The following is a 26,317-nucleotide window of genomic DNA, read 5'->3' as shown; positions in this document are numbered from 1 at the left end:
ACCCGATAAAGTCGGTTTCGTCCCATTTTGGGTTTTTATGCTTTACTCATACCTTATGCTTATCAATCATATCTCATTTCGCACACTCCCATTACTAGGGTTCTAAATTTTGGGATGTTACACATGTTGGAAATTGTGCCCTAGGGGCCAATCATTCTGTTTTGAACATTGTTAATTTATGAATTTATTAATTAAGTTATCATATTATTTGCATGTTTACTGTGATGACTATCCTTGGATAACTCATGGTTTATCCTAAATGTCCCTGGTCGGTCATCTATGTGGGAGCAAAGATGAAATAAGACCAGTATGACTTTAAAGATATATAGAGATATAAATTAAAGTCATAGGCACATGTAAGAGTACAAGGTGTTGGACCGACCCGCTATGAGAGAGCTGCATGGGTTAAGTCATAAGCTTCTCTCATATACAAACCACGTCACTATGCCCTTTGACCTGAGATCATCATGGATTCCTACATGAGAAACGCTTAGCTTTGACCTAGTCAAAAGTCACTTTTGACCGAGTGATCATAAAGACTATGTTCAGGCTTAGTGGTTTTTCATGCGGAGGAATGTGAATGGTCAAGATGAAATTTGTCCCTCACATTCGTAGAGAGACATTACTGGGCCCCTCGATGAGTGAGTCTGAGAAATGTATGGCCATACTATAATGGAAAGGTAGTTCCGTTTCTATACTCAGACTACTCAGGGATCGAGAAAGTAACGGTCATGAATAGGAGGATGACGTTCTCCATGCCTCATCCATGACCAAAATGTCGTGTGACAAAAGGGACGTGATATGGTTGTATGAAAGGTTGCATCGTTCAATGATCCTCATATGTTTTGGGTAGTCGTGATGTCTTGCTAGAGACCGCTTACGACTTGTGAGTCATTATAGTTAATAGCCCACTGCCAACTTCATATGGGCCTACAGGGTCGCACACAAAATAGCCCAACACGAGTTATGATGTCCAGATTCATTGAATCTAAGATATGTCTAGATTCAATGAATAAATAGGGTGGACGTGTATATATATATATATAAATTTGTATATATATATAAATATAAGAGATATTAATTTATAAGGATAAATTAAATATATAAATTCCGTCATCTCTTTATTAAATAAATAAGTGAATTAAATCTGTGAGACGGATTTAATTTAAACCATATTTATTTAATTGTTCTCTTATCTGATTAGGCAATATTTGATATTGTATTAATTTCGGAATTAATTTAGAGTTAATTTCGAAATTAAATATTATTAACTAAACCTATATAGCATCCTATATATTTGATATGAGGAGCTAGGGTTTAAGAGTGAGAGAACTGACAGATAAGAGACGGCCTAAGAGAGGAGAGAGGACGGATTTTGAAAACCCTAGACGGACATAGGCGCTAGCACGCCGTTCGAGGTTGAGGGCTACTCGTGTGGATACCGGTAGAGGAAGCCGACCGGAGTTGTCGACTTCGAACGACAAAGGAGGCGAGCAGAAGCATCCTGAACGGCCGAATCATCGAGTCACCAGGAAATCGAACACCGAAGGTAATGCTTCTTACTACCTAACTTAAACGCGATCGGTAGATCCGGGCAAGGGGTTGAAAGTCTTAAAATTTCGAGTTGTTTTTCTGCTGCGCGTCGTCTTTCAATTCCCTTCAACACATCCCACTTGGTTTTCAATTTTTCATGTTTAAATTTGAACTTAGCCTTAAATAACAAAACCTGATCACTCTCATGAAATTGCTTCCTCAAAATTCCTTTGTCATGAATAATTTTAGTCTTTTCCTTGTAGGTTCTAGAGCTCTCATATGCTTCTATTTGAATTTCTTCTAGCTCTTGCAGTTGCAATTTCCTTCCTATTGCAACAGCTTCAAAATCCAAATTACATGCTTTGATTACCCGATAGTTATGCTCTAGTTCAATCGGGAGATGACAAGCTTTTCCATAGACTACCCTATAGGGTGACATCCCTATGGGTGTCTTATATGCAGTCTTAGAGCTTCTTCCAATTTAATGCTCCAGTCCTTTCTTGATGGCTTGACTATTATCTCTAAGATTTGCTTGATTTCTCTATTGGACACCTCTGTCTGACCATTAGTCTGTGTGTGACAAGCTATGGATATCTTGTGAGTAACCCCAAACTTAGAGAAAAGTCTATTCAAGAGCTTGTTACAAAAGTAAGTCCTACAGTCACTTATCATAGCCTTAGGGATTCCAAACCTTGTGAAGATATGTGACTTTATGAACCTTGAAACTGTGACTGCATCATCTTTCTTTGTGGGAATAGCCTCAATCCATCTTGAAACATAATCCACAGCCAAGAGAATATAATGATTTCTAGAAGAAGGTGGAAATAGACCCATGAAATCTATACCCCATACATCAAAGATTTCACAAAAGAGAATAGGATATTAAGGCATCTCATTCCTTTTAGTATTAGCTCTAAACCTTTGGCACTTGTCACAATTCTTACAATACTCATAAGCATCCTTAAAGAGGATTGGCCAATAAAATCCAGTTTCTAAAATCTTCCTTGAGGTCTTCTTAGCACTGAAATGGCCTCTACAGGCATGAGAATGGCATGCCTCCAAGATACCTTGAATTTCTTCATTTAGGACACAGTGTCACATCCAGCATTATGATAATTAGAAATAGGAAATATTTCCAAATTATTGAGGATTTAAAAATAATAAGGAGAATTTTGGTGGAAAATAATTCCAGTAGTTTCCAAGCCAAAAATAGGAATTTGACTAGTTAAGGAAAATTGGTCAAATTTTAAATAAGGAAAAAATATTTCCAAGCCTTGAAAAATTAAAGAAAAATGAGGATAATATTATCTGAGAATTATATAAAATTATAAATTTGGTTTTATGACCAAATTACCCTTAGATAATTTATAAGAGAATTTAAGGGTGATTTAGGCTAATTAAGGGATTTTATTTGGAAAATTCCAAATAAATATTTTTAAGAGGAATAAAATTCCAAGAAAATTCCTATGAGATCCCAAGGAATTATAAGGAATTATGGAATTAAATGAAGACCCTCAAGTATCCAAGACTTTTGCAAATAATGATGAAATGTGGAAAAATCCCTAAACAGAAGGAAATTAATTTTCCTTTTTAATTAATTATTAGGAAATTAATTTTGAGGCAAAGAGGGCAATTTGGGAAGATAATAATGAGGAGAATAAACTAAGGATCTGACAGAAAATAATTACAGAGACTAAGCTACTGTAATTATAGAAAAGAAGTTAAACTCAGAGCCTAAAGTATACTGATAAAGCAAGATTAGTGTCTTGCAAATCAAAGGGATCATATTGAGCCATGTGTCAAGCTCTTGTAGGAGAAGATTTGAAATTGCCAAGTGTCATTCCTCAAATGGAGAGGATCTTGACTTTAGTAAATAATTTCATTTGGAATTTTGTTAATTATGAAAGAGAAATCAAGATTTAGTAGGGTAATGACACTTGGACTATCATTAAAGAAGGTGATTGAGATATTTTGAACCATTAATCAAGCTCATCTTCCCCTCTATTTTCATATGAGAGTTTGGCTAAGGGAGGAAATAAGAGAAAACAAAGAGAGCTTGAGAGAAAAGCAAGAGAAAGTGAGCTCCTTTAGTCATTCAAGCAAAGATTCAAGGTGAGTTCATGGTTTTAGATGTGTCTTGCTTTCTTTTCTTCCCTTTTTATGGTTGAAAAATCTATCTTCTCCCTCTTTTTTTGGCTGGCCAAACTGGATATTAAAAGGGGAAGGGAGTTTTGTTCATCACACTTGCTAAGATACAACAATACAAGTTAGATCTTAGTGTTTGCAAGTGAGTTTAGGTTGTTTTAAAGCATTTTTCATGGTTATTTCCTCAAGTGTTCATTTCGGCCAAGTGAAGGACTGAACCCTAGGATGACTTTTTCAATGTTTTAAGGCTTCCATGATGCTTAAAATGAGGAATGGTGTATGGTAAACTAAAAGGAATAAGTGTTGGAAGCTTAAAAGCAAAGTTGTGATTTTTGGTTTAAAACCTCTAGTGGTTTGGTCAGGTTGTGGCTGGAAGAAGCAATTTTATTTCTCTAGATCTAAGCTCATATTTGGAATCTACATGAAAAATCATGTAGAATTAAGTCAAGAAGTGATTTTTAGGGTTTAAAAGAATCAAGTTTAAAAATAGTGAACAAAGGAGGGAGCTTTATGGTTCAAGAATCATTTGGATTTATGTTCTTGCTTTTTCATGGTTGAATAATGATTCTTGTTGCCCTTTTTGATGGATTACATGGATAGGGTTTGATATTTGTAAAGGAAAAGAGGAGAAGGAAGAAAAACTAAAGCTTTTAGAGCAAGGTAGTAAGTTAAACTTAGCTACTACCACTAACTAGCATTATTGATTATTGTATGGTTAATTGCTATTATTGTGGTTGAGCTTTCTTGATTGTTATGTAGCTACTCTTTATAGTATCTTGCTTTGGCCTTTGCATGTTTGAGTTTGCCAAATGGTAAGCATGTTAGTTCACCAATAGTAGCTAATGTGATCATGCATAATAATGATGCTTGCTTGGTGCTATAGTTGGTTAATTTGTTACCGGGATTTCCATGAAATCTCATTCCATAAATGCAAGCTAACATTTTAGGACCTGAATCCTCCAAAGGGAAGCTTCAGATTGAAGGTTGATTGTGGGGTTTAGCCACAAAATTTCGTGATCATATTTTGGTTATGTATACATTATACTAACAGTGCTGGAAGCACACTGACACTAACTGGTTCACGAGATTTTTGATATTACTCCCATGTGCGTTAAATCATGAAATTTAGTATGATGAAATTTAACATCCTGAGCTTCAAATTAATAGCTAATACGTTAAAAATGACCAAGTATACGATTTATAATGATTTTTCAAAGTTAAAGGTCAGAATCTGGGAAAAAGGGTTTTGGCAAATGGACAGTGTTGCGTTTCTCAAAAACCTTACGCTTTTTCATAAGGAATTGGATAATGAGATTATTTTTCCTTGAAAGAGGACTTAAAGAGGTTTAATTATAATTTTGAACCACCCCAATTGGATTTTTTTGGAATAAGTTATGAATTTTTGAAATTGGGCCAGAAAAACTGGATTTTTACCCGATGAACAGTAAAAATCCGAAATTTAGCGTTTTTGTGGTAAAAAGTGAGCCCAAGACCATCCAATGTGGTCTAAAATAGTTTTAAAAGGAACCTAAGTCAATATAATAGTAAGGTGTAACATTTTTGGTATCAGAGCGAAGGTTCTGGCATAAGATAGAACGCTCTGCTTAAGTATTTCCTAGATTTTGGGTTAATTAAGAAAGAATTAACACCTTGTTACAGGAATTTAGGATGGGAATTACTATGGATTGGAATACTAAGCCTGAGCCGTCGGTCAACAATTAAGATCCGATAGTAATTGATCTCACTAAGGAGGAGAACCTAGAGGAATGGGTAATGGGAGATGCCAGCCCTGTTCATTCATCAGTAGGCTCCAACAACTATGCAGAGTGCTAGGGATTACTGTAGAACAGTTGTTGTACCTTCCCGAACCCGGAGACCTGGTCAACCCAGTAACTGGCTTGTACCAAGAGCCATTAGATTTAGATCTTTATGTTCAGTCTCTTAAGCAGCCTGTTGCCCTTGCTATGTATCCATGTAATGTCCCTGGACCTAGTACTGTACCAATTGTACCCCCAGCCCCGGTAATACCTGTAGCACTTGCAGTACCATTTGTACCTGCCCCAGTTCAGCCTAGTCATGAGATCCGCAGTGTGGGTTAGCTGAGTGACCGACTGAGGTTCATAGGGCGTCACATCAGGAGGGATGTGGAAGCAAACTTGAGAGTACACCTAGACTATCTCCAGGGTGTGAGGGAGCTGTATCAGGCACATGGACCAGGCAACCCTTACTTAGAACCATTTGATTGGTTATGTGAGATGGTAGATGTCCTACCTAACACTCCATTATAGACCCATGAGATCGTCCGCCTGAACTATTTGCTGGGAGATGATGTGGAGGATTGGATCCGAAGTCTCGAGGGCTTTGTTATTGTTCACTTTCTGTAGATGCTAGGACTGTCCTACCACTAACATAGGATGTATTTTGGTACAACTAACCCTAGTAGGTTAGGTTGTTTAATGCTTGGTTGATGGATGTTTTGATTGTACTTTGACTGGTTGATGCTTAACTGCTAATTGTTGTATGCTCATTTTGTGAATGAAATCCAAGCATGATATTTATTTCTTGTTCCTTGCTGTGCTATCTGATTAGTTAAGCAATGGTTAGAACTCGATGAAACCTTTTACCGGAGAGACCCCCAGTGTAAGATGCAAGGGTCCCTCCCGATCCATTTCAATTAATTCTGGATCGCCTTGAGCAACAGCAGAAGACCATCGAAGACATGAGAGCAGCGCAAGCTCGCCAGGTGCAAGAAAGGGATGCAGCGATAGCTGCAGTAGTGGCAGCAGCATTAATGAACCTTGACAGTAGGCAACAAGAGGAAGAGATATCTACAGCACAAGCCTCAGAACCACTGCCCAGGCCGGTAATGCCAGCAACAGACCCCGATAGCATCCAACAGTGGATGACCCGCTTTTGTAAGCACAACCCACCGTCGTTTGATGGAACGTTTGATGTTCAAGCGGTGGAAGAGTGGATCAACCGCCTAGAGAAGATCTTCAAGGTACTGGACTGCTCATCAAAGTGAAAAGTCTAGATGGCAATATATAAGCTGGAGAGAGATGCTGATCGCTGGTGGAAGAATACTAAAATTCTTTTGGATGCTCAGAACACGTTGGTAACTTGGAAAGTGTTCCTGGAGAAGTTTTATGAAAAGTATTTTTTGAGATCCATCTAAGACGAGAGAGAAGCAGAATTTCTGACTCTAAAGCAAAGGGATGATGAACCTTTTGATAAGTACTTGGCTAAGTTCATCCGTCTCTCTCATTATTCGAGCTATCTCCGATATAGAGACAATGAGGGGTGGATAATAGAGAAAATGGTTCGAGGACTGAGGCCATCATTGAGGGAGATATTACTCCCAAACAATTTGAACAATTCAACAAGGCAGTGGAGGCCTGTCGAATCATGGAAGGCAGCTTCAACCATCATCTGATGGTCAAGACAACTCCCAGAGCAGAGAAGGAAGGTCAAGGAGGTCAAGGTGGCACCTCATCCAATGTAAATAAGAAGAGGAAGCGACCATGGGATAACCGCAAGAATAAGAGGGGCGGTAAAGCACCGAAAGGCAAGGAGTGTCCCAAGTGTGGGAAGAATCACGGTGACAGACCGTGCATGGCTGGGCAGAATGTTTGCTATACCTGTGGCAAACCTGGACATTTCTCAAGAGAGTGCCCACAGAACACTAAGCAGGCAAGACCACGCACCCAGGGCTGAGTGTTTGCCCTCACAAGGGAAAAAGCCCGGAGATCTCCAGAGATGATCCAAGGTACAATCATGATTAACAATTTCTCGGTGATTGCAATGTTTGATTCGGGTGCTAGTCATTCTTTTATTTCATATGCCTGTGTGGAAAGACTTGGCTTAAGTATAAATACATTGCCATATGATATATATGTGTCTACCCCAACGCAGAGTAGGGTACTTACATCTGATGTGTGCCTGAACTGCATAGTTTGTTATGAGCACTGTTGCACTGCTATAGATTTGATATGCATGCCTTTCTATGAGATTGGTGTGGTGATTGGACTAAATTGGTTGTCATCCCACAACATCCTAATGGATTGTAAGAACAAAACCCTAATCTTAGCTTTGAGAGATTTAGAGTTGAATCCGGAAGTTAGATTGAACTTCATTACGGAAGCCCAAGCGGGCAAATGCTTATGAAAAGGTTGTCAAGGATTCCTTGTTTTCTTCTCGGTGCAAGAAGAGGTTGAGGAAGGGATAGGAGAAATCCTGGTGGTTAGGGAATTTCCGGAAGTGTTTCCGATAGAGATCACAGGATTACCCCCAGATAGATAAGTAGAATTCATAATTGACATAGTACCTGGAACAGGACCAATTTCTAATGCCCCTTATAGAATGACTCCAAATGAAATGACAGAACTTAAGAAGCAGATAGAGGAGTTACTTGAAAAAGGTTTTATTAGACCAAGTGTATCGCCATGGGGTGCTCCAGTGTTGTTTGTCAAGAAAAAGGATAGTAGTCTAAGATTGTGCATAGACTACAGGGAGTTGAATAAAGTCATAGTTAAGAACAAGTATTCGCACCCTAGGATAGATGATCTGTTAGACCAGCTCGTTGGAGCCAGTGTATTCTCTAAGATTGATCTAAGACCTGGCTACCACCAACTCAAGATTAAGTCTGAAGATGTCCCTAAAACTGCGTTTTGAACTCGATATGGGCACTATGAATTCTTAGTGATGCCGTTTGGATTGACGAACGCACCTGCGATATTCATGGACTACATGAATAGGATTTTTCGTCCTTACCTGGATCAATTTGTGGTCGTATTCATTGACGACATCTTAGTGTATGCCAAATCTCTTGAAAAGCATGAGAAGCATTTGAGGATTGTCCTAAATACCCTAAAAGAGAAATAGCTGGTGGCTAAACTTAGTAAATGCGAGTTTTGGCTCCAGGAAGTTTGATTTCTCAGCCATGTGATTTTCCGAGAGGGAGTGGCTGTCGACTCCAGTAAGATTGAGGCAGTACTCAACTGGGAGAGACCCAAGACGGTGACTGAGATTAGAAGTTTTCTCGAACTAGCGGGGTATTACAGAAGATTTATCCAGGACTTTTCTCGAATTGCTATCCCGCTGACCAAGTTAACCAGGAAGAACCAGCCATTCTTGTGGGACGAGAAGAGTGAGGCTAGTTTTCAGGAGCTGAAGAGGAAGCTCACTTCTACTCCCGTACTTATACTTCCCGATCCTTCGCAACCTTATGTGGTTTATACAGATGCTAGGAAGCAGGGACTGGGATGTGTACTTATGCAGCAAGGGCGGGTAGTAGCCTACACCTCACGACAATTGAAATCTCAGGAGGAGAATTACCCAACCCACGACCTGGAATTGGCAACGATAGTTTATGCACTAAAGATGTGGAGACAATATCTATATGGAGCAACAATAGAATTGTTTTGTGACCACAAGAGCCTCAAGCACCTCCATGACCAGAAAGAGTTGAATATGAGACAACGAAGGTAGATGGACTTACCCAAAGATTATGATTTTCAGATTAAGTACCATCCGGGCAAAGCAAATGTAGTCGCGGACGCCTTAAGCAAAAAGGCAGTACAAGTAGCATCGCTAATGATCAGAGAGCAGAAGCTAGTAGAGGATTTTAGAGATTGGGGTCCTCTATATCAGATGCTATTAGTAGAAGGAAATAGAGGTAGAACCCAGTTTACAGCACTGCTCAATGATCAAATTAGAGAAGCACAGTCACAAGATTGGCTAGCGAAAATTCTCAAAGAGAAGCTGTCTAGAGGCGAGAATAAGAACTTTGAAATTTTTGAGGAGGGGATACTGAAGTTTAAAGGAAGAACCTATGTTCCCCAAGTGTCTGATCTCAGAAAAGAGATATTGGAAGAAGCCCATAAGAGCAAATGTACTCTTCACCCAGGAATGACAAAGATGTACCATGATGTTAAAGAACTTTTCTGGTGGCCTGGAATGAAGAAGGATATTACAGAATATGTGACAAGTGTCTTACTTGCTAGAAGGTGAAGGTAGAACACCAGAAGCCTGCAGGAGAGTTGCAACCCCTGGATATCCCTGAGTGGAAATGGGATAGCATATCCATGGACTTTATAGTGGGGTTACCGATGACAGCGTCAAAACATGATGCAATATGGGTGATAATAGACCATCTAACTAAGTCCGCACATTTTCTCGCTATGAATGTTAAGGATTCTCTAGAAAAGTTAGCGAGACTTTACATCAAGGAAATAGTTAGGCTGCATGGTGTTCCAAGTAGTATTGTTTCGGTCACATCCAGTAATATGGCAATTAGGAATAAGAATATCCTTAAATATTTAAAGGTAAAAAATGACAAGGAGAAATAGAAGAATTTTGGTGGAAAATAATTATTATAATTTTCCAAGCCAATTATGAAAAGTTTGACTAATTAAGGAAAATTGGTCAAGAATAGTTATGGAAAAATAATTCCAAGTCTCAGAAAATTAAGAAAAAATAAGGAAAATGTTCCTTGAGAATTATATGGGATTATAAAATTGGTTTTATGGCCAATTTGCCCCTAGAGAGATTACAAAGGAATTTAAGGGCAATTTAAGCCAATTTAAGGTCTTTATTTGGAAAATTCCAAATAAATATATTTAAGGGGGATACAATCCCAAGAAAATTCCTATGATATTTCAAGGAGTTATAAGAGATTATGGAATTAAAATAAGACCCTCAAGTGTCCAAGATTTTTCCCAATTCCTCAGAAAAGTGGAAAAATCACTAAAGAGAAGGAAATTAGTTTTCCATTTTATTTAATTATTGGAAAATTTAATTTGAGACAAAGAGGGCAATTTGGGAAGACAAAAATGAGGAGAATAATTTATGGATCTGACAGAAAATAATTACAAGGGCTAGAGTACTGTAATTATAGAAAAGAAGTTAAACCCGGAGTAAAAGTGCACCGATAAAGCAAGACTAGTGTCTTACAATTCAAATGGTTCACACTTAGCCATGTGTCAAGCCTCTAATGGATGGTAATTAAAGCTTTCCAAGTGTCAAGCCACCAATGGAGAGGATCTTGACTTTGGAATTTAATTACATTATGGTTTAAGTTAATTAAGAGAGATGTTTAAGACTAATTAGGCACCTAACACTTGGCTCCTCATTAATGATGGTTGGTGGGATATTTTGGTGCATTGAATTAGCTTCTCCTCCCCTTAATCTGATCCATATTTCGTGCAAGGCATGAAGAGAGGGAAAAAGAGAGAGTTCAAAGGAAAACCAAGAGAAAGGCATCAACTTTGGTCATTCAATCAAGGATTCAAGGTGAGTTCTTAGTTCTAGATGTGTTCTTGCCTTGTTTTCCTTCTCTTTTATGGTTGAAAAATCTATCCCCTCTCTCTCTAATGGTTGCCCAAACAAAATAATAAAAAGAGAAGGGAGTTTTGTTCATCACACTTGCTAAGACACAACAACACAAGTTAGATCCTAGTGTTTGCAAGTGATTATAGTTGGTTTTGAAGTATTTTTCATGGTTATTTCCTTGAGTGTTATTTTTGGCCAAAGCAAGATCTGAACCCTAGGATATGTTTTTCAAAGTTTTGAGGCTTCCATTGTGTTCAAAATAAAAAATAGTGAAGGGTAAACCTAAAGAACAAGTGTTGGAAGCCATAGAAGCAAAGTTGCAAGTTTTGAGTTTTAAACCCTAAGGGTTCGGTCAAGCTGAAAATGGAAGAGGAAAATTTATTTTGTTAAATCCAAGTAGATATTTGAAATCTACATGAAAAATCATGTGGGGTTGAGTCAAGAGAGAATTTTTAGGGTTTATGGAAACCAACTCTAAAAATTCAAGAACAAAGATGAAAGTTTTAAGGGGCTTAGGAGTTACTTGAGTTATGCTATTGATTTTATGAGGAATGGTTGATGATTCTTGCTACCCTTTTTATGGATTGCCATGTTAGGGTTTGGCACTTGTGGAAGCAAGAAGGAACAATAAGAAAAACAGAAAGCATTGGATTAAGGTAGTGGGATCTAATTAGCCATTAATGTTAACCTTGCATTGTTATTTATGGCATGTATGCTTGCTATTATATGGTTGAACTATGATGTTGTGATATGGTTGCTCCTTGCATTTATTGCCATGGCCTTGCATGTTGAGGTTGCCTATTTATAAAAGATTAGTTCTCCTATGATAGCTAATGTTGAAATGCTTTATAATGATGCATGTTAATGTTTGGTTGATTGATCTTGCTACTGGGATTTCTTAAAATCTCATCCCTCAAATATAATCTAACATTTTAGGGCTTGAAACTACTATGAGCAAGTTGCAGATTGGAGGCTAAAGTATGGTGTTTTGCCATAAAAATTCATGGACCCTTTTTGGTTATGTATATATTAAGCTTACAGTACTGTAAGCACACTGACACTGCCATGTTCGTGCAGCTTTTTGATTATGCTCCCGAATGCTTTTTGATTTTGGCGGTAGTTGGGATACATCTTTAACATTAATTGAATTTTCCTACAATAACAGTTTCCATTCAAGTATTCGAATGGCACCTTACGAGGCACTGTATGGGAGAAAGTGCAGATCTCCCTTATGCTAGACAGAGCTTAGTGAAAGAAGTTCTCTTGGTCCTGATATAGTAGATCATACTTCCTGACAGATAAAGGCTATTCAGCAAAGGCTTCTAACGGCTCAGAGTAGATAGAAGAGTTATGCAAATACAAGGAAGAGACCGTTAGAATTTGACGTTGGTGATCATGTATTCCTCAAAGTGTCACCAATAACGGGAGTCGATCGATCTCTAAAGACTAAGAAGCTCAGTTCGAAGTATGTTGGACCATTTCAAATTTTATCTAAAGCTGGACCAGTGGCCTACAAGTTGGCCCTTCCCCCGAAGTTAAGTTAGATTCATGATGTTTTCCACGTCTCCCAACTAAAGAAGTACCATCTAGATCCAACGCATGTCATAAGCTATGATGACATTGCGTTTCGGGATAATCTATCTTTTGAGGTTAGACCAGAACGAATCATTGATCAGAAAACCAAGTAGCTGAGGAACAAGCAGATTCCCCTGGTCAAAGTGGTCTAGAAGGGTCTTTCCTCCGAAGAAGCTACATGGGAGATGGAAATTGAGATGAAGGAAAAGTATCTTGAGCTTTTCCATTAAGGTATGCTTTAAATTTCGAGGACGAAATTTATTTAGGGGGGAGAAATGTCACATGCAGCATTATGATAATTAGAAATAGGAAATATTTCCAAATTATTGAGGATTTAAAAATAATAAGAAGAATTTTGGTGGAAAATAATTCCAGTAGTTTCCAAGCCAAAAATAGGAATTTGACTAATTAAGGAAAATTGGTCAAATTTTAAATAAGGAAAAAATATTTTCAAGCCTTGGAAAATTAAGAGAAAATGAGGATAATATTCTTTGAGAATTGTTATAAAGTTGGTTTTATGACCAAATTACCCTTAGATAATTTATAAGAGAATTTAAGGGTGATTTAGGCTAATTAAGGGATTTTATTTGAAAAATTCCAAATAAATATTTTTAAGAGGAATAAAATTCCAAGAAAATTCCTATGAGATTCCAAGGAATTATAAGGAATTATGGAATTAAATGAAGACCCTCAAGTATCCAAGATTTTTCCAAATAATGATGAAAAGTGAAAAAATCCCTAAAGAGAAGGAAATTAATTTCCTTTTTAATTAATTATTAGGAAATTAATTTTGAGGCAAAGAGGGAAAATTTGGAAGATAATAATGAGGAGAATAAACTAAGGATTTGACAGAAAATAATTACAGAGACTAAGCTACTGTAATTATAGAAAAGAAGTTAAACTCAGAGCCTAAAGTATACTGATAAATCAAGATTAGTGTCTTGAAAATCAAAGGGATCATATTGAGCCATGTGTCAAGCTCTTTGACGAGAGCCTTTTGTCATTCGCCTTGGGGTTCTCAATCAAAAATAAATCCAAGCTATGCAGTATAGTGCAAATTCAGGTCATTTCACTTTTGGGAGCCTTTATTAATTACTTAAGCTAGACTAAATGCCATGCAATGCAATGAAATGGGGTTTTGGGTTTTTTAACATTTAAACTAATGGTGCCTAAACTAAATGCAATGAAAACAAACCTAAGATACTATATTTTTGGTGTTTTAAGATAATAATGATGGAATGGAAATGAATGATAGGAAATCTCTTGAAAATGGTTTTGATGGCAATCATAGTTCACTTAAAATATTGGTAGTTTCAAAATCCATTAGGTTTTCTTAATAAAAACCTCAATAACTCATTGAGTCCAAAGCTTACATTAATGAACTCATATGAAAACTTTGTTTAACTTCCCTAATGTGTAATTTTGGAATGATCATGCAATTGGCTCAATGTAACACACAATCAACTCAGTACCGAAACATAACCATGCAAGATAGGAGAGAATCATGAGAGTTACACTAATCATAAACACATAGCTAGAAACTAAAGATTAAAACTAAAACTCCCCTTTGAAGCTTGGAAACACATGCTACTCCACCATCTTCAAGAGTTGATAAACCCTAGCCCTCCATAGCTTCAAGAAAAGCTCCAATTGAAGTGAATTCGTTAGCCATAGTAGCTGGGAGTGGAAGGAAATGAGATTGAGTGAAGGAAAGATGAAGGAAATGGATGGGGAAGAAGATGGAGGTGGAGAGGCAAGAGGATGAAGGAATAGAGGCGTTGGAGATGATAGAATGGAGTGATTGGTCGAAAATAGGGTTTCTAAGGTTTTAAAGGGTCCATATGGGTCGGATCATATGATTAGAGGCTCCATTTTTGCGTTCTGATCCGGATCTGGCATTGCTGATACGAGTCTTTTATACCTTCACCATGGCGAAGCATTCCCGAGAGGAGCTCCGCCTAATCTTGTGATTTCGCCGCGGCGAAGCTGTAAGTTGGCCGTGGCGAACTCTACCCGAGAGATTACTGGTGAGATTTCAATTTGGCATTCTCTTCGTCGCGGCGAACTGTGTTAGTGCTGATACTCTGATCTTGTGTTGTGTCATCCTTTGGTCTTTGATCTTGGCTCCAATTCTCAAGTGTCCTACAATAAATAGCAACAATTTGAAGCATCAATTGTCTTAGAAATCAACTGAATACAATTAATAACCAATTATGACAATTTTAACCTCAAAAAGACACTAACTCAAAGCAAGGACTCTTAATCTAAATTAAGTAGAATTATCATTAAAAGGAGCCAAAATCTATGATAAATACCCTTAAAATGATATGAAATAACATAGAACAATTGGGTTCAATCACTCTTGAAGGAGAAGATTTGAAATTGCCAAGTGTCATTCCTCAAATAGAGAGGATCTTGACTTTAGTAAATAATTTCATTTGGAATTTTGTTAATTATGAAAGAGAAATCAAGATTTAGTAGGGTAATGACACTTGGGGTGTGTTTAGATGAAACCAAACCGTGGTTTGGAAAAGTGATTCTAGAAAATAGATTCTGGGAAGAATAGATTCTGGAAAGAATAGATTTTATGAAAAAGTGATTTTGAAAAGTGAGAGTGTTTGGATAGTTGTTATCAGAAGCACTTTTTATATATACAAATTACTAAAAAAAAGACATAAGTTAATATGATAATTACAGAAAAATAGATTTTATGATATATTTTAATTTGAAGGAATAAAATTGTTAATAATATATTTTTTATTAACATAATTAATAATACATAAGATAATATAATTAATAAATAATTAATATGTATATATATTTATAAAATATAAGATTACATATGTTTATAAAAAAATATGTTTATAAAAAAAATAACAAGATACATATCCTATAGGCTCTCACACTCTCCCTTTTTTCTCCAAAAGCAAAAATTTTTTGCTTTTTCTAAAACTATGGTTTTGGAGCCAAAACCATGGTTTTGGTTTTTGGGTGGGTGTTTGGGGTGTCACCCAAACACAGCCTTGGAGTTTCATTAAAGAAGGTGGTTGAGATATTTTGAACCATTAATCAAGCTCATCTTCCCCCCTATTTTCAGATGAGAGTTCGGCCAAGGGAGGAAATAAGAGAAAATAGAGAGAGCTTGAGAGAAAAGCAAGAGAAAGTGAGCTCCTTTGGTCATTCAAGCAAGGATTCAAGGTGAGTTCATGGTTTTAGATGTGTCTTGCTTTCTTTTCTTCCCTTTTTATGGTTGAAAAATCTGTCTTCTCCCTCTTTTTGTGGCTGGCCGAACTGGATATTAAAAGGGGAAGGGAGTTTTGTTCATCACACTTGCTAAGATACAATAACACAAGTTAGATCTTAGTGTTTGCAAGTGAGTTTAGGTTGTTTTAAAGCATTTTTCATGGTTATTTCCTCAAGTGTTCATTTCGGCCAAGTGAAGGAATGAACCCTAGGATGACTTTTTCAATGTTTTAAGGCTTCTATGATGCTTAAAATGAGGAATAGTGTAGGGTAAACTAAAAGGAACAAGTGTTGGAAGCTTAAAAGCAAAGTTGTGATTTTTGGTTTAAAACCTCTAGTGGTTCGGTCAGGTTGTGGCTGGAAGAAGCAATTTTATTTCTCTAGATCTAAGCTCATATTTGGAATCTACATGAAAAACCATGTAGGATTAAGTCAAGAAGTGATTTTTAGGGTTTAAAAGAATCCAGTTTAAAATTAGTGAACAAAGGAGGGAGCTTTATGGTTCAAGAATCATTTTGATTTATGTCCTTGCTTTTTCATGGTTGAATAATGATTCTTGCTACCCTTTTTGATGGATTGCATGGTTAGAGTTTGATATTTGTAAAGGAAAAGAGGAGAAGAAAGAAAAGCTAAAGCTTTTGGAGCAAGGTAGTAAGTTAAACCTAGCTACTACCACTAACTAGCATTATTGATTATTGTATGGTTAATTGCTATTATTGTGGTTGAGCTTTCTTGATTGTTATGTGGCTGCTCTTTATAGTATCTTGCTTTGGCCTTTGCATGTTTGAGTTTGCCAAATGATAAGCATGTTAGTTCACCAATAGTAGCTAATGTGATCATGCATAATAATGATGCTTGCTTGGTGCTATAGTTGGTTAATTTGTTACTGGGATTTCTATGAAATCTCATTCCATAAATGCAATCTAACATTTTAGAGCCTGAATCCTCCAAAGGGAAGCTGCAGATTGAAGGTTTATTGTGGGGTTTAGCCACAAAATTTCGTGATCATATTTTGGTTATGTATACATTATAATAACAGTGCTGGAAGCACACTGACACTGACTAGTTCACGTGATTTTTGATATTTCTCCCATGCGGGTTAAATCATGAAATTTGGTATGATGAAATTTAATGTCCTAAGATTCAAATTGATAGCTAATACATTAAAAATGGTCAAGTATATGATTTATAATGATTTTTCAAAGTTAAAGGTCAGAATCTGGGAAAAAGGGTTTTGGCAAATGGACAGTGTTGCGTTTCTCAAAAACTTGACGTTTTTTCATAAGAAATTGGACAATGAGATTATTTTTCCTTGAAAGAGGACTAAAAGATGTTTAATTAGAATTTTGAACCATCCCAATTGGATTTTTATGGAATAAGTTATGAATTTTTGAAGTTGGGCCAAAAAAACTGGATTTTTACCCGATGAACAGTAAAAATCCGAAATTTAGCGTTTTTGTGGTAAAAAGTGAGCCCAAGACCATCCAATGTGGTCTAAAATGGTTTTGAAAGGAACCTAAGTCAATATAATGTAAGGTGTGACACACAACACCTAATCAATTGGTCATTGCACATCCTCCATAGGTGAGGTGGTTGCCAAATGTAAACTTGGCTTCACTTTTAAGCTTTTGAGTCTGAAAATGAGACAATGTGCCAGGGATTAAACCAGTAGCTAGAAAACTAACCATGTTAGCAAACCATGGGTCATGAGAAGCTATAGAACATAGAATAGTAGTTGGAAATTCATCACATATCAGATTAGGGTCAGAAACTCCCCTAGTTCTTGTTGGCAATCGACTTAAATGGTCTGCAACATGGTTTTCAGCTCCACTTTGGTCTTTGATCTCTATGTCAAACTCTTAGAGAAGCAAAATCCATCTTAAAAGTCTACGCTTAATGCATGGCTTGCTAAACAAAAACTTAATAGCAGCATGCTTGCTAATCACTTTTGATGCAAGAAGATAAGGCTAAATTTATCTAAAGCAAATACAATAACATAAAGTTTCTTTTCAGTGGTTGTGTAACTAATTTGTGTATTGTCAAAGGTTTTGGATGCTATGTAGAGACAGGTTATTCACTTTTTGACCTAGCATAGCACCAATGGAAGTATGAGATGCATCACAGGCAAGTTCAAAATCTAAGTTCCAATAAGGTACAGAAAGTATAGGTGGAGAAATAAGCATGCTTGTTAATGAATTAAAAGCCTTTTTGTAGACATCATCAAAAACAAATGCCACATCCTTTTAAATGAGCCTAGAAAGAGGATTTGCTATTTTACTAAAATCTTTCACAAATCTTCTATAAAAGCCAGTATGTCTAAGGAATGACCTAAGTTCCTTCAAGTTAGTAGGATAAGGCAAAGAAGCAATAACTTCAATTTTAGCTTTATCTACTTCAATTCCTTTTTCTAGAGATTAAATGGCCTAAGATAATTCCATTGTCAACCATAAAATGGCATTTTTCAAAATTCAGAATCAAATTCCTATCAATACACCTAGACAAAACCCTATCTAGACTTTCCAAACAATCATCAAATGTGTCACCATACACAGTAAAATCATCCATAAATACTTCCATAGATGAGCCCCGAAATTCACCAAAAATAGACATCATAGCCCTTTGAAAAGTACTCGGGGTATTGCATAGCCCAAAAGGCATCCTCCTATAAGTAAATGTCCCAAGTGGACAAGTGAATGTGGTTTTGTCTTGGTCTTCCAGGGTAATAGGAATCTGGAAATAACCTGAAAAACCATCTAGAAAGTAGTAGTTAGTTCTTCCAGCCAATCTCTCGAGCATTTGATCAATAGAAGGTAGAGGAAAGTGATTTTTACATGTGGCATCATTCAATTTTCTGTAATCAATACATACCCTCCATGAGTTTTGGACTCTTATTGGAGTTAATTCATTCTTTTCATTCTTAACAATAGTGATGCCACTTTTCTTAGGAACCACTTGCATAGGGCTAACCTACTCACTAGCTGAAATTGGATATATAATTCCAGCACTTAAAAGTTTATTCACTTCCTTTTTCACAAAATCTAAGATGAGTGGATTAAGCCTACGCTATGGTTGTCTCATTGGTTTTGCTCCTTCATGAAGTAAAATTTTATGTGTGCAAATAGAGGGGGCAATACCAAGGATATCAACCATAAACCAACCAATTGCTCTCTTATTTCTTTTCAAAACAGTGAGTAATTTCTTCTCCTCAATATCATATAAGGAGCTAGCTATAATAATTGGCAATTTATCATTTTCAGCTAGATATGCATACTTCAAATGAGAAGGTAATGGTTTAAGCTCCAGTTTTGGTGGTTTAAGGATAGAAGGTACTAATTCCTTAAGCTCCAAAATAGCTAGACATGCCAAAGGTGCATGTGGAGAACGTGTATGATTACAAGATGAATCAACTGATATATGCCTCTTAGAAGTAACATCAATTTAAGGAGAAATAAGGTCAAAAAGCCTCCTATCTCTTACTAAAGAGTTGAGCATATCCTCCCCCTTTATTGCTATGAAGGAATCAGTGACTCCTTGTTCTCACCTTGATTTGTCCTTCTTTAGTCCTTGACGAGAGCCTTTTTGTCGTTCGCTTTGGGGTTCTCAATCAAAAATAAATCCAAGCTATGCAATAAAGTGCAAACTCGGGTCATTTCACGCTTGGGAGCCTTAATTAATTACCTAAGTTAGACTAAATGCCATGCAATGTAATGAAAAGGGGTTTTTGGGTTTTTAACATTTAAACGAATGGTGCCTAAATTGAATGCAATGAAAACAAACCTAAGATACTATGTTTTTAGTGTTTTAAGATAATAATGATGTAATGAAATGATTGATAGGAAATCTCTTGAAAATGGTTTTGATGGCAATCATAGTTCACTTAAAATATTGGGGGTTTCACAAATCCATTAGGTTTTCTTAATAACAACCTCAATAACTTATTCAGTCCAAAGCTTACATTAATGAACTCATTAATGTAAGCTTTGTTAAGCTTCCATTAATAAACTCATTAATGTAAGCTTTGTTAAGCTTCCTTAATGTGTAATTTTGGAATGATCATACAATTGGCTCAATGTAACACACAATCAACTCAGTATCAAAACATAACCATGTAAGATAGGAGAGAATCATGAGAGTTACAAGAAGCATATATGCAACTACATATATTTAAGCACAAAATTCAACATCAATCAATCCAAATTACAAAGGTTAATCATTAACCAATGATTACAGAATTAACCAAAGTCTCTAACTAAAACTTTACAACTCCTAGACCTAGGAAATCATAAACACATAGCTAGAAACTAAAGATTAAAACTAAACCTCCCCTTTGAAGCTTGGAAACTTATGCTACTCCACCATCTTCAAGAGTTGGAAAAGCCTAGCTCATCATAGCCTTGGAATCAGCTCGAACCAGAGTTAAATCTTCAGCCATAACAGTCAAGAGATGAAGGAAATGAAGGTGGATGAAGAAGAAGTGCAGGAAAATGGAAGGTGAAGGAGATGGAGATGGAGGATTAGGGTTCAGTGGGAAAGATGAGAGAAGATGATGATAGAAAACGTAGGTGGTGGCTGCTTTTTTGTGTATGACCTCACCCATACCCAAAATAGGGTTTCTAACCCGAAAATGACGTGTATGGGTCGGTTCCTGGAGGTGGGTAGGTCAGATTTTCCTGAAATGGTCGGGTCTGAAATGTGCTGATACGAGGGGTTCGCCGCAGTGAACCATGGCAGAGGGCTTTCCTATTTGATGGGCGACATTCGCCGCGGTAAAGGAAGAAGTATGCTGTGGCGAACTATGGCAGAGGCTCCTCTTTGCATCTTGTGCCTTGGGTCTTCAATCTTGGCCCCGATCTCATGTGTCTTACATTGAAAAGAAACAATTTGAAGCATCAATTGTCCTAGAAATCAATTGAATACAATTAATAACCAATTATGACAATTTTACCCTTAAAAAGACACTAAATCAAAGTAAGGACTCTTAATCAAAATTAAGCACAATTATCATTAAAAGGAGCCAAAACCTATGATAAAAACCCTTAAAATGATATGAAATAACATAGAACAATTGGGTTTAATCAGTCCACTTCTGTAGCAAGGCTTGAGAAGAAATTAGCAAGATATATATCGTATAGTATGTAAAGAGTTGGCACAATTAAAATGAAGTGGAATAGAAGTAAGTATAGATTCTGGAGCAAAAGTTATGTTTTCTTCCCTTTCCTTTTTTTTTGCACTTAGATGATTGCCAATGTTGTATCCTCTTACTCCTTATCATTGAATCTAGCATTGCTTTCTTCGTTTTCCTTGTTCAATATACTTTGAGCCAGCTTTTCTACTTCTGCAAAATCAGACACAAAATCCCTTCCAAGCTCTTGGCTTGATGCATAAGAAAATACCTCATTATTAATAGAAGATAGATCAAAAGAAAAAAAAAATGATAAAGTGGAAAGTGAGCTATCAACTATCAAAGAGTCAATACTACACATGTCTTCATTATCATCCCAAAATTAATCAAGACAGAAAAGAGAATTGACACCAAGAAAAGAAAAACCAGTATCCAAAGTTTCTTCCTCATTCAATTTATGCAAAGAGCACTCATATTCTTCCACAGCCTTATCAATCAAACAATCAATGGCATTGACACCCAAAAGTGAATAACCTTTAAAGGGATGTTTCATTGCTTCATAAACATCAAATTGAATTTTCTTATCCCCTACTTCCATAGTTATGTATCCATCTTTCAAGCTTACTACTGTGTTACCAGTCCTAAGAAATGGCCTACCCAAAATTAGTGTTTCTTGAACATGGGGTGGGGTGTCCATACCCAAAACATAAAAATTTACAGGGATAACCAAGTCCTTGACTTTCACCAAGATATCTTCCAATAATCCCTTAGGCTTCCTAATGGTCCTATCAGTAAGTTGTATTAACATACTAGTGATCTTAATGGTTTGAATGCCTAAATATGTGTATAAAGAAAGAGGCATCACATTAATTGTAGCTTCCAAGTCCAAAAGAGCATTAGTAATATTCAATTGACCAACAGTGCAAGGTATTGTGAAAGATCCAAGATCAACACACTTAATGGGTAATTAAGGTTTAAAAATGGCAGAAACATTAGAACTCAATTGCACCTTCTCATTAGGTCTACATTTCTTCTTGTTAGTGCATAATTCCTTTAGAAATCTCATGCATTTAGGTGATCCTTTCAAGAAATCAAGTAAAGGAATATTCACAGCAAGTTTACCAAACAAATTCATAGCATCCTTCTCAAGTTCATCGTTAGACAATTTTCTAGATACTAAAAATGAATTAGGAAATGGTAAATCATAAATTTTTACCTCCTTTTCTTTTTGCTTGATTAATTGAGAAGCATGTGTTGGATTCTTGTTGCTTATGACTCTTATGTTCTCTTCTTGCACTTGGGAAGATGTAGCTTCTTCCTTATCTCCTGAATGTGTATGAGAGTGCAATAGTGTTCTCTCTTTTCCACTTTCAGATTGCATAGTAGGTGTAGAATCTTCTTCTGAACTAGAATCTGATTCCTTGTGACAGTATTCTTCTGTAAATCTTACTTGCTTTCCACTAGGGCCTACTTGCTTCCTACTCCTTAAAGATATTGTATTTAAAGACTTTGGATTCACTACAGTGTTGGAGGGTAAATTTCCTCCAATTTTAGGTTGCAGTTTACTCAATGAGTTAGCAAGTTGAGTGACATAGCCAAAAGGATTGTTTGTTTAATTCTCCCACTATTCAAATTTGCTATCAAACTTACTTTCCATGGTAATAAGTTTGGAATTAGAAGAAGCTACAATGCTTTCAATCCTACCCAAATCACTCATTCCTTCTTTCATAGCTTTAACCAACTCAGCAATACCATCATTTAAAGAAGGAGTATTTTAAATAGGAACTATGACTCTTGAATTTGAATCGAAGGGTGGCCTTTGATTCTGAAAGCTCTGTTGTGAAGTCAATTGCCTATCATCATTACTCTTCCATCTCAAATTGGGATGATCAATCCAACCCTCATTGTAAGTTGAGGAATATAGGTTCCTCTGTGAGTACTGTTCTTGTCTACCTTGGTATATAGCAGAAACTTCCTCATAGTAACTCGGGCAATCATCACTCATGTACATGGTTGAGGCATAATGTTCACATGATGGTCCAACTAATGCTTGTGAGTAGTTGACAGCATTTTAATTCTTCACATTTCTTTGCTTTTCTAAATTTTCCACTCTTTTATCCATCTTTTCAGTGATATGCAACAATCTCTCCAACAAACTATCTTGTAAAGGGTTTGTAGAAGACACTTGCCCTCTTTAAGATTCTCTTGTGTTGATTGTTGTTGGCCATCCTCTCTAGTAGACTCCAAGCATTATTAGGAGTAAGTTCTAGGAATGATCTATGTGCAGCAGCATCAATAGTCTCCTTATAAGACACCAATAATCCCTTATAGAAGTATTACACCAAGTTTGATTTTGAACATTGATGATTGCAATACTTGCTTAATAAAGCTAAAACCTAGTAGTCCAATAGTCATAGAGAGACTCTTGGTCTTGCTGAGATACTCTATAAATTTCCTTCCTAAGCCTTGAAGTTCATGAAGCTAGAAAATACTTGTCCCAAAAGGCTTTTTTGAGTTGTTCCCACGTTAGAGTTGAGTAATGTTAAGGAAGGGTAGTTAACCATTGTCTATCATTTTTCTCAACTGTAAAGTGGAAGACACTTCTCAACACATCTTCCAAAGAAGCTCCAGGTGGCTTCATAGTTACATAAAATGAATACATCAAGTTTAAATGTTGATATAGATCATTACTTGCAAGTCCATAAAATTTAGGTAAGGTACTGATCAAACCACCTTTTATCTCAAAACCAAGATCATGAGCATGAAACCCTCTAGGTGTACAATTGATAGTTGAGTTATTCAATTCCCTAATACTCCTATTATCATCATCAGGGTTCCTAGGGACATGGTACTGCATGCTTTCAGCCTCTTATTCATCTTGGTGTTGCCTATTAGGGGGTCTTTGTAGAGGTCTATGGCCAATATTATTTAGGTTAGTATTAACCCTGCTTTGACTAGTATTTTGCCCTTTATTAGGAGCTTGATTCTCTTGCCCTTCCATTAGAAAATGATTATCATAGAATTAACCCAAATCAGATTCAGAATCAGGTATAAGTTCAATTGACTCACTAACGCTAGATGAAGAAGATGAGTGAGGGTGTATACTTGTGCTTGTGTCCAAATTTTTATTCTTTTTCAAAAGTCTTAGTGTTTTATTTATCTCCCTATCTAATGGATAAAATGTTTTGTCCCTGATCATGCACCAAAACCAACTAAGAGAATTGAACTAAAACAGCAAAAGTAGGAATCAGGTCCAGGCAACAAAGCAAAGGCGTTGCAGTAGATTCCACAAGGTGCTGTGGTGCTTTACACCGAGAGTAAGCTAGGAGAGGCACTGCGGCGGATTCTCTAAGGTACCATGGCCTCTGTGGCGGAATGGTTAAAAATCAATACTAAATTGTATCTCTGTTAGATTTAAGGTTTTGATAATAGTAATTTAAGTAAGATCTAGTTTAATAAATTAATCGATCACCTAATCGATCAAAGGTTAATCAATCACCTGATAGATAAAATGTCTTTGTATAAAAATAACTTAGTAGTGAGATTGATCGATAACTTGCTAGATAAATCAAAATTTATAAGTTGATCGATTAATTTATCAATCAAGGTTAACATTGTTTAGTCTACAAGCTTGCACGGAATTATCGATCAATTAATCAACTGATAGAAAAATTTATTCAATTATGGTAAGCTTTTATCGATCACCTGATCAATCAAAGAGTTATCAATGAAAACACAGATAAACGGTAAAATCCTCTTACTTGCTTTCTTTTCTGTTTAACTCGTACTTTATCGGTCAATAATTAATCGATAACCTATTCTGACATTACTTGATAACTTACTGGTTTATCAATAGTTTGTTTTGTCTAAGTATGTTGTCAGGTTCCTTAATTGATCAATTGATCGATCAGAGATTTATCGTTCAAATAATTGATCATCACCATCGCACTGCACTAAACTGTTTTAAGTCATTTTTATGGATCATCTGATCGATCATTAAATTATCAATAAAATGATCAATCATACAAACTTCTGAAACTTCTGTTTACACATAATGTGATCGATCAGGCTTTTTCTTGTCTTTCTTGAACTAAGTTCTTCAACGATATTTTATCGATCACTTAATCGATTAATCTTTAATCGATCATTTACTCGATCATCGAATATTCTATAACTTATGTGAGAAAATATGTTTTAAACCTTTTGTTAATCAGTTTTCCTATCATTCAATTATTGATAAGGTATTCGATCAATAGTGTTCAAAAATTATTTTTCCTCATACTTAGCTTTATTGATAATATGATCAATCAAATAGCTTTCAATCACTTGTTCTATTATTGTACCAATTCATTTCATAACAGCTTTTCACGATGGTTTCAAAATCTTTTATCTTTTTATCTTTAAGCTTTTCTCAGCCTTGCTTTTACACAATTCTCTATTGAAGGGATTCAAAGGCATAGATAAATTTAAAGTTTTATTCTTGCAAAATTTCTTCAGAAGTCATTGTATTCATTTCTTATCTTTTATCAATTACTTGTTTGATCATTGGTTGATCCATAAGCTTATCGATAAATTTATACATGTGTGATTAAAGTTTTTCTTTGTAATTAATTGATAACTTGATCAATTAACTACTTATCGATCAAGACATCGATCAAGTATGTTCAATTCATATATAAAGTACCTAAAGTTTGATTCATTGCTTTTTTAATTGGTATATGAATATCAATATTTGTTCAGTTATCTTCATAAGTTTTTTCTGAAAGAGAACTTGTTTCAAGTATTGTTATAGATCACGAAGCAAGTTCAAAAGTTATTTATTAGCCTATAATCTACCGTGTCAGAAACATTAATGGCAAACTACCTTTGCAACTGCTGAACACACACAACCGAACTTCCAACAGCTAGAAGCTTATCAGTCTAATGGTTAATTAAACTTCTCTAACTATAAAAGGCGCAAAGAGTATTTAAAGAAGCATTGAATAAGTGAGCTACCATCTATTGAATTATTTACTGTAGCATTCAATACTCCGTCATTCACCAAGCTTCAATGTTTAATATTTATTTACCCTGTGAGAGAGAACGATACACCTACTTTACTCACTTTCAGAAAGTAACTCAAGAGTGTAGACTCTTAAGAGGGATTGTAACCTTACGGGTAGTAAGGGGGAGTGATTGAGAAAATCAATTACTGTACTGAGGTGCCAGGAGCCTGTTTAATCTTAGGATCATAGTGGAAATCTCAGAGGTGTTTTGAGGACTAAACATAGGTCTAGTGGTTAAGACCGAACCAGTATAAATCTTATGTCTTCGGTCTGTGATGAAGTACTTCTAACTCAACATTCTCTGTTTTATTTACTTCATTGTTTC

At 36.1% G+C, this 26,317-nt stretch overlaps 1 protein-coding gene across 1 annotated transcript; it reads left to right on the top strand.

Annotated features, from left to right (window-relative positions):
• Positions 1-7,083: 7,083 nt before the first annotated feature.
• Positions 7,084-7,392, top strand: LOC114754585 (DNA-binding protein HEXBP-like). The gene has a single exon (XM_028943369.1). The coding sequence runs from the start codon at positions 7,084-7,086 to the stop codon at positions 7,390-7,392; it is 309 nt and encodes a 102-aa protein (XP_028799202.1).
• Positions 7,393-26,317: the final 18,925 nt, after the last annotated feature.

Source organism: Neltuma alba, unplaced genomic scaffold (assembly GCF_004799145.2).
Source record: "Neltuma alba isolate B1F8T4 unplaced genomic scaffold, ASM479914v2 tig00010163_pilon, whole genome shotgun sequence".
Classification (NCBI taxonomy): domain Eukaryota; kingdom Viridiplantae; phylum Streptophyta; class Magnoliopsida; order Fabales; family Fabaceae; genus Neltuma; species Neltuma alba.
The sequence above is the reverse complement of the archived record's forward strand: the minus strand, read 5'-3'. Positions and strand labels throughout refer to the sequence as shown.